This window comes from Tenebrio molitor, chromosome 4 (assembly GCF_963966145.1).
Source record: "Tenebrio molitor chromosome 4, icTenMoli1.1, whole genome shotgun sequence".
NCBI classification, from domain to species: domain Eukaryota; kingdom Metazoa; phylum Arthropoda; class Insecta; order Coleoptera; family Tenebrionidae; genus Tenebrio; species Tenebrio molitor.
In genome coordinates, this window is record NC_091049.1 from 7,147,816 (window position 1) to 7,162,330 (window position 14,515).

A 14,515-nucleotide genomic window follows, 5' to 3' on the forward strand; every position below is an offset into this window, starting at 1 on the left:
TGGTCAAAATGAGACGGCGGGAGTAGAAAAACACAAACCAACTCGTCTTTATTCCAGATTTTAGGCCTATGCTGTGTGATTGCCTGTTTCGGTTCAATACATAAATAGGAATAGTCGGTATATCGCTACCACAATAACTTGGTCCTAGTCCTCTATGTAACAACAATTGAAAATCCTAATTGCAATAGCAACGTGTCGAAAAAATTTGGCCGCTATTGTTAGGCCTCGCGTCGATTCAGTCCCGTTTTTATTGTCACGACGTTTCGACCGAACCGCCGTCATCATCTCCTGTTCGGCGTCGCGTAGTTGTAAATCGCCTCGTACACCTTCTGCTGGACGCCCTCCACCTTCTTCTTCATCTCCTCGCTGTAGGGGTCGAAGTTCAGCACCCGCCTCTTCCTCCGGTAAATCCCCTCTTTGCGGTCGAGGGCGCACTTGTACAACCCCTCGTCCGCTGATATGTCAAGGAAGTCGACCACCGACTTCAACGTGTGCTCCAGGTCGTCCACCAGCTGCTCGTAGAAGATCACGTGCGTGGGGCCGGTGAAGTTGTACAACCAGTCGAGATTCGTTTGCTTCCAGGCCTCCAGTTTGTCACTCACGAACTGCTGCCAATCTGAAGGAAACCAAATTATCACAACTGCCAACCTCGCTCCATCGAAAACAAAATAACTCTCAACTGTGATTCCAAATCATGCCAAGAGGAAGTTTGTATTGGTGCTGGTGACATCACACTCTTAGATATTCGCTAGTCAGTGTAAGAATACTGAATCTTGTATGGTGACATTTGAATGACATTTGACTATTCTGTAATTGCACCACAATTCTAAACAAAACAAACAAATTCTACTCCAAATTGGTGCAAAACAACTCAAAATGAGAAGGTTTACGTCAGTGCTGATGACATCTAACTCTACACTCTTCTAACAGTCTACAAGAACACTGCAGATGTATCGTTTTTATTGACATTTGAGCCACATTTACATATTCTGCGATTGCACTTTGGCAGCTTCTGCATTTGACGATTCTGCTCACGCGACTCACATTTTCCTTTGGTCCTCTTGTAGCGGTCCGGCGAGGCGAATCCGATGTGTCCGCCGCTCTGCCTGTTAAACTCGGCTTGGATCGCCGGACCTGGTGCCCTCACCAGCAGGATAGCTTTGGAGAAGATTTTCCTGGCGTTCTGGCCCCACTCGTGCGTCTTCACGACGAGCACCGACCCGTTGGCGACGTTCTCCGCCGGGAAGCCATTCTTCAGGAGTCCGTAGTCCTTGTAGACCGATCCGGTGTAGAAACCTGCGACAAGCGTGTCAGTCGCGCGTCGACTCTTAGATTGGACCTACCGGTGGCTTGTTGCAAGAGGTACCTCAACCAGGTGTTGCCGCTTCCGGGGAAGGACACCAGCGCCACCGGAGTCCGCGGAGGGTTCACGTACTTCAGCTCGGTGCACCACTGGATCTTGGAGCGGCGGAGAGGCGGCCGCAGGCCCGGGATTCCGTACTCGTAGTTCTTCAGTCGCGAGAGTTGTTGTCCGCGGTCGGATTGCTGCAATGTGGGGTCGAGTTGGGTCTTGTTGCGTGCGGTGTGGTGACTCACCCGTCCATTTGCCGAGGCTTTGGGTTCGTGCAGTGTGACCGCCGACAGAATCAGCACGCCCGCCAGGTACACAAATAACAGTATTGCCAATATCCAATATCTAACTCTAGTGACATGCATTTGTCCATTGGAAGTTGTTGGGTTGTTGTTCGGCGCTTTTTTCGAATTTCGTAGTAAAAATTTGGTTCTGGTTTCGTATTGCTTTGTTGTCGTTAGTCGTGGATAATACTGCGTCGTGTGGAAGCCTGCAATCAGCACTGGTCACGACTGACGTGGCAATTAAAAGGGATTAGCTGATAAAAGCGACAAGATAGCAATCATCGCTTTGATCGATTATAATCGGCGGTGATTTCACCGTCTGCTCACCTGAATTATCGTCACTTTCGTCGCCTACCCATTATTGGATTTTCTTCCAGGCGGGAAGATTTTAGTCTTCATTTCTTCCGTAGAAAGGAAGGGGGAAGTGATTTGTCGCGGTCGACTACATTACTGCGCTTCAAATCGACCGAGCGTACACAAAGATGTTAAAACTGTGTTGGTCGTAACGCTAATAGGGCGTCGTCAAGCCCACTTTGCCAGAGCGAGGCGTCCCAGGCGTCGATCAGTGACCGTCAAAATGTTCGCGACGCTTCCTCTGATCCTATTCGAGTAATAGCTGCAAGAAATCACACTTCGAGCTCTTGTGGCACTAATTTTGCTTCTAATCAAACTTCTCGGTTGACTGATTTGGAAAATGATACACAACAGCCGAGAAGTGTAATGCGCAAGGTCATCACACTACTGTAAATAACAAAAATATTGAAAGTTTTTGGAAATGTCTTTACTCACCAGTCTTTGCATCTAGGAAATGTCGAGATTAAAAAGGAAATAAAAGGCGAATTGAGTCGTGAAGGTCTAATAAATCGACCGTGTAAAAATTGAAATCTCTATTAATACCTACCGTAAAAAATTAGTAAGCGGTATTAAGCCTTGGAGAGATAACCAAAATCAATAAAGATAACGCTTCTACGTAAGACGGTGATGCAAAAACGATTGAGGCAAAGTGCGGGATTCCGTCAACCTGTATTATTAATTTATTATTATATGGTGTGGGGCTTAACTCAACTCTGTACAATCCCACATAGCAAAAAAATCACTGGAACGCGTCATGCATCAGTCATTTTACATCATGACAAGAATTTGAAAAATGAAAAAAAAATATATATATTTTTTTATTTAATCAGAATAGTGAATTTCATTCTTGCTTAATAATAAATTAATGATCTACTCTTTTTTTCTGATCAACAGAAACGAATGAAGGGGCGACTATGCAAAACATAGGTAATTTCTAAAAACTTAATAAACTGTCACTTGTCAATTGTGACATTTGTTTGAAGTTTTTACATAAAAAAAGTTGCCGCCCCTTCTTCCTTTTCTGATGATCGATCATAATGTACAGAGTGATCAACAAGAAACCAAATCAAGAGTGCTACCTCATCTTTTGTTTTATCGAAACGTATTTCTATCATGGATCAGCCGCTTTTATTTACTTGCTGTAAACACTCGTTTTGTTGGTTGCCTACCTCTCAAAAATCTATTATTAATTGCCTTTATAAATTTTTTGTAATTCATGAATAATTGATTTAAAAGCAAGTTATAATTAATTATTATTTATTATTGATTAGGGAAAAAACACAGTTACACAAAATTCCTTCATAAGGCACAATCTTGAGTTACAAAATTTTAAAAATTATTATTTTTCACAATTCTTTGTTTTGTTATTTTCTGTAAGTGTAAAAGTTATTATTCTCTCATTTTTGGGTAATTGAGAACTTACTCGTATTTTTCTAGCAATGTTTAAAACATTTAAATTACTCCAAGGTCAAAAAATAAGTTTTCACAAAAACTGCTCAAAATGTTCTCCATTGTGGTCCAGACAGAATCAAACTCGCCTCTCATAATTTCAAAAACCCTTATGAATCTGCCAATTTGTTTAGGGTAATGTGTGGGTTTTATTTCTTGCAACACACAAAGGGAAACAAATTAATATCCTTCTTAAAAATTTTCTGATAAGTGCCATAACACAATTTAACTTGCTGTCTTAAACGCCTTATGAAAGTTGAGGGATGTTCCTTGATAATTTGTCGAACATTTTGCACCATTTCTAAAATTTGAACTAAGGACTGACCTGACTTCTTCTTAATGATGGATTATGATGTGCTAAAATTAGGCACTATAATTTTAAGACATTGATAAACTTGTTGATAACCAATACCATCAGGTTCGGACATCTGGCTTGAAATTCTTCGGTGTAAGGGGGTACAAAGTAAGGCCAGTCTTCATTTTCTTGTTTCACCCTCTTTCGAAAATAATCTAATAAAAATGCCTTCTCTTTAATGGTAAAACCCATTTTACAACTTATTCTGGGATAATTATTGCTTACAACTTCAATAAACATCTGTAAACTTTGCCGAAATCGAAGATTTGTTTTCTAGGTTAAATCACTTAAATTGTCAACAACAACAACCTTGGATTTTGAAATGTGACATTTCAACGAAGCATCTCCGTACCAGTGGCGTCGCGTTTGGCAATAAAGATGATCATTTACTTACTCTTACAAATGTAAAATGTTGCCCTTGTTAATCTTATAAATTGTTTCCCTTATCTTATAATAATAATAAAATGCACAATTATAATTCCAACGTCTAAAATTCATAAGGTATCATTTTTTATTAAATAGCGTTTGAGACCATAAATTGTCTACGCCCATGTTTTCACCGCTTATGTGCATATGATTTTGCTACGACGTGACCGATAATTTGCAACGCTTGCTCTGATTTGGATTCTTGTTGATCACTCTGTATAAATTGTCGTCTTTTCATATATGTTTCAGCGATTTTTTTGATTTTACAGAGTAAGTTGGTAACACTGGTCAATAATATGTATGAAAATTCAAACTTATACCGTGTTGTAGACAAACTAAAGAGAGAGTAAAAAATAAAAACAAGAAGGACCTGAATCGCCAAGGTATAATAAATAAAATCAAAAGCAGTTTCTTATTTTTTTGTAAATTTCTAGGCAAGTTGGTAACACTGTTATACAGTACCTTGTTACGAATGTCAAAATAAACTTGCCACAGAACAACATCTTTGTAAAATTTCTTCAATCGCTGAGTCGTGTTGCGTAACAAGTTGGGAACCTCTGATTAAATTTTTGCATCGGTAAAACCGAAACATAACGGTATATTTTTTTACCACGCAATTAAGACTCAAAGGAAAACTGGAATATTCAGGGTTCTTGACTCACTCTGTATACAAACAAAATATACATTTATTTCTCTTTTGTTTTTTGTATAAAATGAGTATGTACAATCTGTCCCAAAACCACCACCACTAGCTCACAGCCTCCAGTTGTATCAGCACCGTCACCATCTCGGGCCTCTCCTTGGCCTTCCCCTTCACGCACAGCTTCCCAATCTCGACCAACCCCTTGAAGTAATTGTCGCCGCCTTCCGCCCGCGGATCCTTCAACTCCACCACGTCCCCCTCGTGGTCCACCACGTAATCCCTCAAAAATTTATTCTCCCTCTTCTCCGAGTAGGCGGCCGCGGCCGTCGCGATCTCGAACAAGACCACCCCGAAGCTGTAGGTGTCCACTTTGGTGGAGAACTTCTTGTACTTCATGAACTCGTCGGGGAGGTAGGGACGGGTGCCGTGTATCCTGCTCACTTTGACGTAGTCGGCCTGGGGGCCCTCTCTGGCCAGTCCGAAGTCCCCGATCCTCGGGATGTCGTTCGGGTCCAAGAGGATGTTGGCGGACTTAATGTCGCCGTGGATGAGGGGCTTGTCGCGGATCGTGTGCAGGAACTGCAGCCCTCTTGCGGTACCGATGGCTATTTGGAGGCGGGCGGGCCAGGAGAGGACGAGCGAGGGGTTGCGGATGTGGAGGCGGTGCTCGAGGGAGCCGCCCGACATATACTGGTAGACCAGGCAAGGCTGGGGCCCCCCTATGCTGTATCTGAAATACGGCTCTTCACATCCGACCTTTCTACAAGACTACATGAAATGTTACTTCTGGATTGGGGGAACTTGCGCACAAGAAAAAAAAAATCGCTGAAAGGATCAAATGGGGATATTGTAAATATTCCAGCATATTTTGATGGTTTTTAAACGCGTCGAATAATGATGCAACACTAAACAAAACTTTTTTACTAATGAAGCTTGGTTTTATGAGACGGGATGTGGATTTTTTAATAGAATTTAGAGGCTTTTTCAATAAATTTTCAACGATTCTTTCCCTGATCCAAAAATAACATTTCATATGCGACTCTATATACAGGGTTATTATAAATGTTTGTAGTCCAAGTAGGCCATGAATTTGTGCCGCCTTGTTTCGATTGTGCACTGTATCTAGTGGAATATTGGTATGAGTGAGCTCCTGACCAACTGAAACGGTAAAAGTCGCTGTTAATGTCAAATCACTTGATTACCGCATTTTTTTCCTTCGAATCAAAATAAGTCTTTAGTAAAAGTTAAGAGTGTTAAGACCACAGACGACGACGATGAGTATACAACACTCAGTGATCAAGGTTAGGTTAGTAAAATTCTGTAAGTTTCAAGTAAATTTATTTTCAGGTTAACTGTTCTCTTCCAAATAATCTCTTCTAATTATCAGTTTCTCCTAAACACATTTTGATTTTTAGGATTGCAATGGGGTACACCGTGGAACAGACTACTTTCATTATTATTTCATTTTATTAAAATGGTGTACGAGATGAAAACAGAATGCAATCATGTAAGGATCAATATCTCGCAAAGTTTCCTAATTTAGAGATAGAGGAACAATCTTTAATGACCCACATTCGATGGATTGTGAATAGACAAAACTAGAGATGCTTCAAAGGAAAAGTCATCGAGAAGGCTTCAAGTTGGTGAAGTTTTGAGAGAGAGAATGGAACAAAATCCCAGAACATCATTGCTGTCAGCACAGTCAGGTGTAGCACTGAGCACATGTCAGAAAATTGTGAAGAAAAGATTAAATTTGCACCCTTATAAAATGTCATTGTTTCAAGAACTGAAACCAGCAGATTATCCATGTCGTGTTGCATATTGCAGCTGGTTTTTAAACAACCTAAATGATAACAGAACTTTGGATTTGTCATTCTTTTCCAACAAGGCATGGTCCTGCAAGGGCGTAGCAATGATTTTTTGCTGGGGTGGGCCAGACTTTAAACCAGACAGATGATAGATAGATATTACAGATGTATCTTGTTTTTAATGTGTTTTACTTTTATTCTGGAGTGGGCCAGAAGGATTCTGGGGTGGGCTGGGCCCACCTGGCCTCCCCCTTTACTACGCCCTTGTGGTCCTGCCGTAAGTTCATAACCTGATGTACTCAGGGAGATGTTAGAACTAATAAGTATACCTCCTCTTCCATATTTGTTGCTGATTTCATTAACAACTATTCCAGATTGGATCAACACATGCACCTGTCTGACGTCGCCCATCTTGTGTATCCTGCTCCTCCACATTATAACATTGGAAATCATTTAATGCACATTAACAACAATAAAACCTTGCTGGACAGTTAAATAGCTTTAATTTGTTGCCATATAACACATAAATAAAATGTCTATTTACAATGATTTCATTCTCTCATTTTCCATCAACAGTTTTGGAATCTTGTGGTACCTGACATTGTTTCCTCGAAACATTTAAAACAAAAATGATTCAGTACCCATTGAATAATTTAACAGCAACAATTCAGTTCTACACACCTGTGGTTAAACACCAGTGGATAAGTTTACAAAACTGAAATAGAGAAAATTAAATTTTATTGTCCGTATGAGATGGATTGAACCATATGAACTTTAAAGTTCACTTTGATAACAAATCCCGTCTTGATGGATTTAAGTCACTGTTACTCACGGTATTAAAACGTTGGAACAATCTCTTTAAACGAATCTTCACTGTTGTGGTTAATAATTCAAAGAATTTTTTGAAGGTAAACATAACCTCCTAATGTCAAGAATAATAATCTACTTCGTATCATTTTCGTATTGAACTATGGAACGGCAAAAGAAAAAATTTCATTTGTTTTCATGGGCTCGTTGACTACAAACATTTATAATAACCCTGTACAACACAAACTTTCCAAGAATAATTTAGCGTCAGTCCTTATAAAAATTGGCAGCAAAATGTGGTTTTCCACCCTCAATACAGAAACATGAAGATTTATTTACTTACAAAAAAAAAAGATATGATGTAACATAACCTCACTTACTATACAACAGGTAAATTTACTTTTAATTCCTGCACTTCCTTATTTGTAATTATCGAATCACACAGATTACTCCTACCTCAACAATTTAATTTATTTTAAACCAATATGGTGATTATTTACAAGTTTTGGTCAAAACTACCAACTGTATAAAAACAATGACCACACTGTACTAATATTTGTGACTTTCACCGAACCACCGTGGTGATTTCTATTGGTCGGTGTAGTCATGCCAAGGCTAGGGCTTTATATTCCTACGGTTGGCACTGTTTAAAAACATTTTTCTGTCACTGTCATTTTCAAACAATTTCGTTTCATAAACGACGCAATTAAAAAGTTCGAACTTTAGAGCCGCACAATCAAATGCGGAAATATTACTAAGGAAAGAGTGAGGTTAGGTTTCTGGTCTCCACTATTTTACGTTCGCAATTTTTAATTTTTCTGACGTCAAATTAGACTTGTTCCCAAAACTCCCCCAAAATGCTCATTCTTACCCATACAGGGGCAAAATATTGTCATGTCTGTAGGCATTCAGGCAATGTAACTCGGTGGTCGACTGCATCACCTGCTGGTAGCTCGACTCAGGACTCCCCTCCTTCTTCTCGATCCTCTTGATCGCCACTTGGGTACACTTCCACGTCCCCTTGAACACCGTCCCGAACCCTCCTCTCCCCAAGATCGACCCGTTGTCCCAATTATTCGTCGATTTCATCAACTCCTCGTAAGGAATCTGAGGAATAGCTCCTGCAGATTCTGTCACGCTCGAGATACACGAAATTCCGTTAGTCTTGGGCTGGGGCGACTTAGCTTTGAGACAGTGGTTCTGTGGAGAGACACTTTCGTTGTTCTCCCGACTGACGTCAGCGACTTGGGGGGCGTTCAAGATTTTCTCGCTCGCCGATAGATGCAAGTCTGCCATCAGTTCTGGAAGACAAGGACTCTCTTTGATCAAGTGGTGATATTTTCTGTCTACCAAGGGTTTTAACACCATCATGGCTTGGTAGTGCCTCATTCGGCTCAAGAGGACGAAGAGTTCGAGAACTGTGTGGTTGTGGTAGCTCCACAAGTTGAGCAGCTCATCAGAAGGGGAATTGCCACGGTAGAACTCGCGGCGTAGTTTCTGGGCACAAAACGAAAATAAAACACTCGAATTTGTATTTTTTATTACGCACTCACCTGAACTGTCGCAATATCAAACTGCATATGGGCCGCAGCCAGTTCCTCATAACTGTTATTCTGGTCTAAAATATTACACAACTTCTTTCGCTCGAGATATGGCATATCATAGATGTACATTTTGTAGGACTGCACTAAATTACACTTAAATACTAGAAAATAACACTAAACACGAAATTAAATCAACATAAACACGAACAATAACAAAAATTAAAAATTGAGGTTATGTTAGTAATACCTGTTTGACATTGGCGAACATGACGGCGTAAAAATCCCCACATAGGATAAACCATAGATTATAAATATATACGGGGTGATCAAATAGGACTGTTTAAGTTGGTAACACTGAATTGTATTTTAAATCGTATAACAGGAGTAACTTTCGGTTGTTGATGGCTTGTCGTTGTTAATGCTATACCTACGTCAGATATTTGTCAAATAAACCAACAAAACATATCCGGTTGCAGTGTTATAAATAACCGAATTAAAAAATTTTCTTAATTGTACTGCCAACTTAAACAGTCCTTCTTGATCACCCGGTATATATAGCTATAGATTGGCGACTCTAGCGTCCCCACCACAATTTGTACTTTAAGGTTCAGGGTAATGCCGCACAAGCGCTAGTTGTATCGCATTGCGGGAAATTCAAATGTTGGATTTCATCACTTTCGTAAATTTCTTAATTTTTTGTAAAAAATCTGCAACATGTGTTAATCACAAAAATCATGGATTAATTAAAACACATGTTACAAATTTTTTACAAAATGAAGTTTAAAACAATATTAAAAGAAATAAAACATTATATTCCATCTAAAAAAATATATTAAAAAATGAAATTATTAAAATACAAAGCAAAATACAAGCTTTTTCATCAAGTGGGTGTAAAGCATGTCTTTGGAAAAATTTGAAAAGTAACATTAACATTACTTCTTCTTCCGCAAGTTTTCACAATGCACTTAACCAAATACCACTTATAAATAAACTAAACACCACACCCGACTAACATCTACACAACGTTAACACTACATTAAATAGGTACCTACTACGAAAACTTTAAAAGAATAATAGGAGATACAGAAATTTGAAAAAACACAAGATAATTTACTTAATTTACCGGATTTTTAACATGTTAATTAACCAGTAAATCAAGTAAATAACAAAATCGAATAAAAGTGGTTTTATTGTCTTTCTCTTGACTTGCGCTTTTAAAAAATACCAAATTCACCTACCTTACCTTCTCTACCTTCAGAGAATAAATAATGTTTCTTATACTATGCGTAATTATTTTGAGGTTATATTTATCAATTGAGATTTTATAACCAATTTGGTTAGTTTAGTGGAGTGCTGGAGGCTGGAGTAGCTAAGGCTAATCCTTAGCCTTATACAATACAAGTTAGGAAGATACAGAAGTCAGAAACTCAGAACTAAATAGGCTAATTATAAAAATTAAAATATTAAAAATTAAATGTTTATTGTTAAAAAAAAATAAACTATTGAACTGTAAACTGTAACATCAAAAAACACAACAATAAAGCATAAAATAAATGAAAACTTAATCTTTGGTAACTTATTAGTTATTCATCACTATCTGAAGCCCCTGAATCAAATTGCAAGAAAATTTCTTCTACTTCAGATGTGGAAACGGTGGAACCGATAGATTGAATTTCATCAGTCTCATCATGATGCAAAACTTCATTGCTGTTGCTATCAGTAGTATCAGTATCGGTTGTAGTAGTATTTGAATTTGTGGTAGTAGTGCCCATTGTTTGTTTCTTGTAGCGCTTATCTTTTGCACTGTGTAGCTTAACCATGTCTTTGCAAATATTCAAGTTAAATTTTATAAATACCAATTTCATTAGAGTGTCTTTTGTAAGTCGGTTTCTTTTTTGAGTTTTTATGTTCCCAAAACAGCTCCAATTTCTTTCGCTCGCTGCAGCTGTAGCTGGAATGCTTAACAAAATGACTGCTATTTTTGATAGTCCTCTTCTGCCACACAAACCTTTCCACCATGTTGTAGGGTCCATTAAATCAGCTGCTTTCATTAGGGAGTCTTTCCCCCAAAGCGACACTTTAGCGTTATATTCCCCGATATCTGCATAGAGCTTTTCAACATTTAAATTCAGTTTTTGCCCCAAGTCTATGATAAAATCAATTGCCTCATTTTCTTCTTCTTCAGTGAGTGGGTTTTTCCGCAACTTACAATTTAAATAACGTGCTGCCAATTGCGATGGATGAGAAATAAATTCTCGCCTGTTTTTCAAAAAAATCATTATTTGATCTTGATAACTTTCTTCTAGAAAATGAACTCGTTCTCTTAGGTCCTTCTCCATTTGATTCAAAGTATCATGTACATAACTCAAATTAGCTGAGTCTCCTTCCAAAATTGTAATAACATCTGAAGGTACTTTCAGTAATTGTTGAATATTTTCTACTGAAAACCAAAAATTGACATCAAGTATGGTTCTTCTTAAAATTGTGGGCATTTCTCTTGGTAGTTGTCTATTTTTGAAAAATTTTATTATATCTTTCACATCTTTAAGTATTATGTCAAAACCATGGATACCAAGAATATCTTTGATTAGCAAATTTATGCCATGGGCCAAGCAACCAAAAATTATTAAGTATGGATATTTTTCTTGTAATATCTTCCACGCATTTTTCATGTTTGCTGCGTTATCAGTTACAACAGCACAAACCTTTTTATGTCCTACAGAGTCTATAGCACCAATTAAAATATTTGAAATATATTCACCAGTATGTGATTCACAGTTTGATGTGACAGACTTAAAAAAGAAGGGTTTTGGTGTGCAAAATAAGACGTTTATGATAGAATTTCCGTTATTGTCTGTCCATCCATCAGATACGAGGGTTAAGGCATCAGCTGCTTGCATTTTTATGTTGACTTCCTCCTGCATGAGTTCATATTCCTTATTAAGTAGTGGATTTGAAATGCAATGGCGACTTGGTAATTTGTATGCTGGTCTTAAATGTCGGAAAAACTCAATCCAATAATGATTTTCTACAATATGGAATGGAGTTGCAGTCGAATATATTGCCCTGGCGAAAAGAACATCTAATTTTGCTTTTTCTTGTGGGGTACAAACATCCAAGAAAGTTGTCAAATCAGAGCTTTTCGAGGTTGATGCTAATGAATACTAAAATAATAAAATCATCTATATTTAAAACAATAAAATCAAAATAAAATTTACCCCATCAATTTCAGACTGGGTCATATTATCATCATCCTCCTGCTCAATTTCAGAATATTCTTCACCATAAGTCTTTGCTTTATTCAGGCTCAGTTCTCTCAGTCTTGTTGGTTCCAGTTCCGATACAGCAGGAACTAAAGGCAATTTTGATTTTGAAACAATTTTCTTAACATTATCTGGCACTTTCTGGCATTTATTTGTGATATGATTGCGCATTCGCGTTGCATTAGTAATGTATGCATCGCCGCAAAATTTGCAAACACCAGACTTGTACTTTCCTTTTCTATGTGGGGTGAAATATTTCCAAATAAGGCCATTAGGTCGTGGCATGCTGATGCTGCAGTGCAAACTACACAAATTTCCTAACCTGCTCCTGCTTTGAAAAACATTTCTCGGAATTATCTAAATTGATTGTATTTTGTATTAAATTATTTACCTGTTTATGTCCTAACCACCATCTGGAACTGTCCAACTGTCAAGTCAGAATCAGAAGTGTCAGAACAAGAAAGTACAGTTTCAACTATTGGCGCGGGCGGCAAATTTGAAATAAATAACCAACTGGTTAATAACGATAATTTACTTGACGTTATTAACTGGACAATTGACCGGTTACCTAATAACCGGATTATTATCTTCCTTATAACACTAATTTTGACACGTGCTTTCGTTAATTTCGCTGGCCGTTCGTTGGCTACCATGGCTACACAATCACAATACACATGCGCAAACAACAAAACTTTTGAACGATTGAGAGTAACGAGACAGCAATATGTTACATCTCTTTATTATTACTTGCCAGCGCTTCAGCGGCATTACTCTCAACTATTATCCCTACTCCCGATATTTTTTAAAGAGTGAATACCCCCTGTGTGGGCCGTTCTGTGCAGCAAGCGGCCTGTGGCGTGTGTTGTTATTTATTAATGTTTTAATAGTGTTTGCTGTTTGGTACATCAAATTGTTTTTAACGGGTAAGTAAATGTCTTGATATTTATTAAATGTTATAAGTAAAATATAATTTGTCTGCTTTCCGTTCATTGGTAATTGTTCACTTTAACTACTTCTGGAATTTTCGCGTTTTTTCTGGCTAGACAGCCTCAGAGGATCCTCCTAGATCGTGTCCCACCATTGAAATCTTGTGCAAATGCCTTTTTTTAATCTCTTGTTGTATTTCAAGGTCGCGTCAAGGTCGCGCCAAGTCTTAGTATAACTAAAGGGTAAGGAAAATTTTCATTTGCACAAGGTTTGACTGATGGGAAACGATGTAGGAAGACGTCCTGAGGCTGTCTAGCCAGAAAAAACGCGGAAATTCCAGAAGTAGTTAAAGTGAACAATTACCCGTTCATTTTCAAAGGTTGTGTCGAAAATTAAAGTCTAGTATAATTCAGAATAAGTGGCATCGCGGTAGGCGTTGAGTCTCTAAAGTGAGCTTTATATTATGTCAAAAAATTTAGTAAACATGTGAAACCGTCATTACTTTATTCTGAGGTTATGCATTACATAATTTTGACATGGTTTTCACCCACAGCAGAGATAACCTCCAGACAAATAATACATTTTTCATAAATGAAAGAAGGAAATTCCAAATACTTATAACAAGAAAATAAACACAAAACGATTCCAATGATAATATCAAGGCCAAATTAAAAGCGAAGGTTACCAACAGCATCGAAACTAGGGTATTATTAGCAAGGGTCTTGCTGCCAACGTAAATTTGAATTTCCAAGGCCTACCGCGAGCCACTTATTCTGAATTATAATATACCTATTATACCTAAACAATTGTCAGTGTCAAAATCGGGTATAAAAGTAGTTCGTATCGCTTTAAAATGGAAAATTAAGAAATTAGATCTACATTACGTACCGCGTACCCCAATTTGAGGTGAGCAATACACCTTGTTCATAAAATTCTTCAATAAACGCTTGTTAACGCCATACAACGAAATTTTTTTCTGATTTTGACACTGACAATTGTTTATGAAAAAAAAAAGGACTGTAATGGCCAATCTCACCGTCGTAGTTTAAAATTAAAGAGAGCTTAAAACCTTGGTTACAATTATTAAAATCGGGTAATCTTGTAGTTTACGTCGCCCAAACTGCGCATCTCACACGGGCAGCCCCGTTGATGTAGAAATGCTCTGCATTGTTGCCAGATATTAATGGTGATATGGTGATGTATGTGTATGATTCCAATACGTTTGTTAATTGATCTGTTTCTCTGGTTTAGTTTGTGTTTGGTGCTTTTCTTTTATTAACTTTGTTTAGGAACAGTGGGTGGTA

The 14,515-nt window shown here is 38.1% G+C and overlaps 2 protein-coding genes and 3 long non-coding RNA genes across 11 annotated transcripts in view; 1 reads left to right on the forward strand and 4 right to left on the reverse strand.

The window, feature by feature from the left end:
- Nucleotides 1-23: 23 nt before the first annotated feature.
- On the reverse strand, nucleotides 24-2,523 carry LOC138128445 (WSCD family member AGAP003962). 4 transcript variants are annotated; one of them, XM_069044692.1, is made up of 6 exons: nucleotides 2,425-2,523; nucleotides 1,963-2,251; nucleotides 1,597-1,841; nucleotides 1,344-1,545; nucleotides 1,045-1,296; nucleotides 24-616 (listed from the first exon to the last, which is right to left on the reverse strand). In XM_069044692.1, the coding sequence occupies exons 3-6, from the start codon at nucleotides 1,714-1,716 to the stop codon at nucleotides 282-284; spliced, it is 909 nt and encodes a 302-aa protein (XP_068900793.1). In that variant the 5' UTR covers nucleotides 1,717-1,841; nucleotides 1,963-2,251; nucleotides 2,425-2,523; the 3' UTR covers nucleotides 24-281. The 4 variants fall into 4 exon arrangements, with proteins under 4 accessions (XP_068900793.1, XP_068900791.1, XP_068900794.1 ...); XM_069044690.1 differs by lacking the exon at nucleotides 2,425-2,523 and having other exon boundaries at nucleotides 1,963-2,391; XM_069044693.1 differs by lacking the exon at nucleotides 2,425-2,523 and having other exon boundaries at nucleotides 1,597-1,853.
- Nucleotides 2,524-4,887: 2,364 nt separating this feature from the next.
- pll (serine/threonine-protein kinase pelle) lies at nucleotides 4,888-9,272 on the reverse strand. The gene is made up of 3 exons (XM_069044673.1): nucleotides 9,031-9,272; nucleotides 8,349-8,974; nucleotides 4,888-5,592 (listed from the first exon to the last, which is right to left on the reverse strand). Exons 1-3 carry the CDS (start codon nucleotides 9,148-9,150, stop codon nucleotides 4,968-4,970), a joined length of 1,371 nt encoding a protein of 456 aa, XP_068900774.1. The 5' UTR covers nucleotides 9,151-9,272; the 3' UTR covers nucleotides 4,888-4,967.
- Nucleotides 5,771-7,219, forward strand: LOC138128464 (uncharacterized). 2 transcript variants are annotated; one of them, XR_011158681.1, is made up of 2 exons: nucleotides 5,771-6,182; nucleotides 6,278-7,219. It is a non-coding gene; the product is annotated as an uncharacterized lncRNA (long non-coding RNA). The 2 variants fall into 2 exon arrangements; XR_011158682.1 differs by having other exon boundaries at nucleotides 5,771-6,168.
- Nucleotides 7,157-8,342, reverse strand: LOC138128471 (uncharacterized). The gene is made up of 2 exons (XR_011158690.1): nucleotides 7,503-8,342; nucleotides 7,157-7,385 (listed from the first exon to the last, which is right to left on the reverse strand). It is a non-coding gene; the product is annotated as an uncharacterized lncRNA (long non-coding RNA).
- A 1,212-nt stretch (nucleotides 9,273-10,484) lies between the features above and the next one.
- LOC138128453 (uncharacterized) overlaps nucleotides 10,485-14,515 on the reverse strand; it is a 131,200-nt gene continuing 127,169 nt past the window's right edge. Inside the window, exons 1-4 of one of the 3 annotated variants that reach the window (XR_011158665.1) lie at nucleotides 12,676-13,288; nucleotides 12,240-12,615; nucleotides 11,030-12,185; nucleotides 10,485-10,980 (exon numbers count right to left, since the gene is read on the reverse strand). This is a non-coding gene — a long non-coding RNA (uncharacterized lncRNA). Of the gene's footprint in view, nucleotides 12,186-12,239; nucleotides 12,616-12,675; nucleotides 14,481-14,515 lie in introns of those variants that run through there. The other 2 variants (XR_011158664.1, XR_011158666.1) reach the window with 2 other exon arrangements.

What these genes read in the sequence shown, in the direction of transcription:
- pll (XM_069044673.1), bottom strand. Translation starts at nt 9,150, where the DNA reads ATGTACATCTATGATATGCCATATCTCGAGCGAAAGAAGTTGTGTAAT. An exon ending in TTGATATTGCGACAGTTCAG is followed by an intron (nt 8,975 to 9,030) that starts GTGAGTGCGTAA and finishes TTTTGTGCCCAG; the next exon opens with AAACTACGCCGCGAGTTCTA. An exon ending in AATATTTTGCCCCTGTATGG is followed by an intron (nt 5,593 to 8,348) that starts GTAAGAATGAGC and finishes GCCGTATTTCAG; the next exon opens with ATACAGCATAGGGGGGCCCC.
- LOC138128445 (XM_069044692.1), bottom strand. Translation starts at nt 1,716, where the DNA reads ATGCATGTCACTAGAGTTAGATATTGGATATTGGCAATACTGTTATTT. An exon ending in AAGCCTCGGCAAATGGACGG is followed by an intron (nt 1,546 to 1,596) that starts GTGAGTCACCAC and finishes CCCACATTGCAG; the next exon opens with CAATCCGACCGCGGACAACA. An exon ending in CAAGAGGACCAAAGGAAAAT is followed by an intron (nt 617 to 1,044) that starts GTGAGTCGCGTG and finishes GGTTTCCTTCAG; the next exon opens with ATTGGCAGCAGTTCGTGAGT.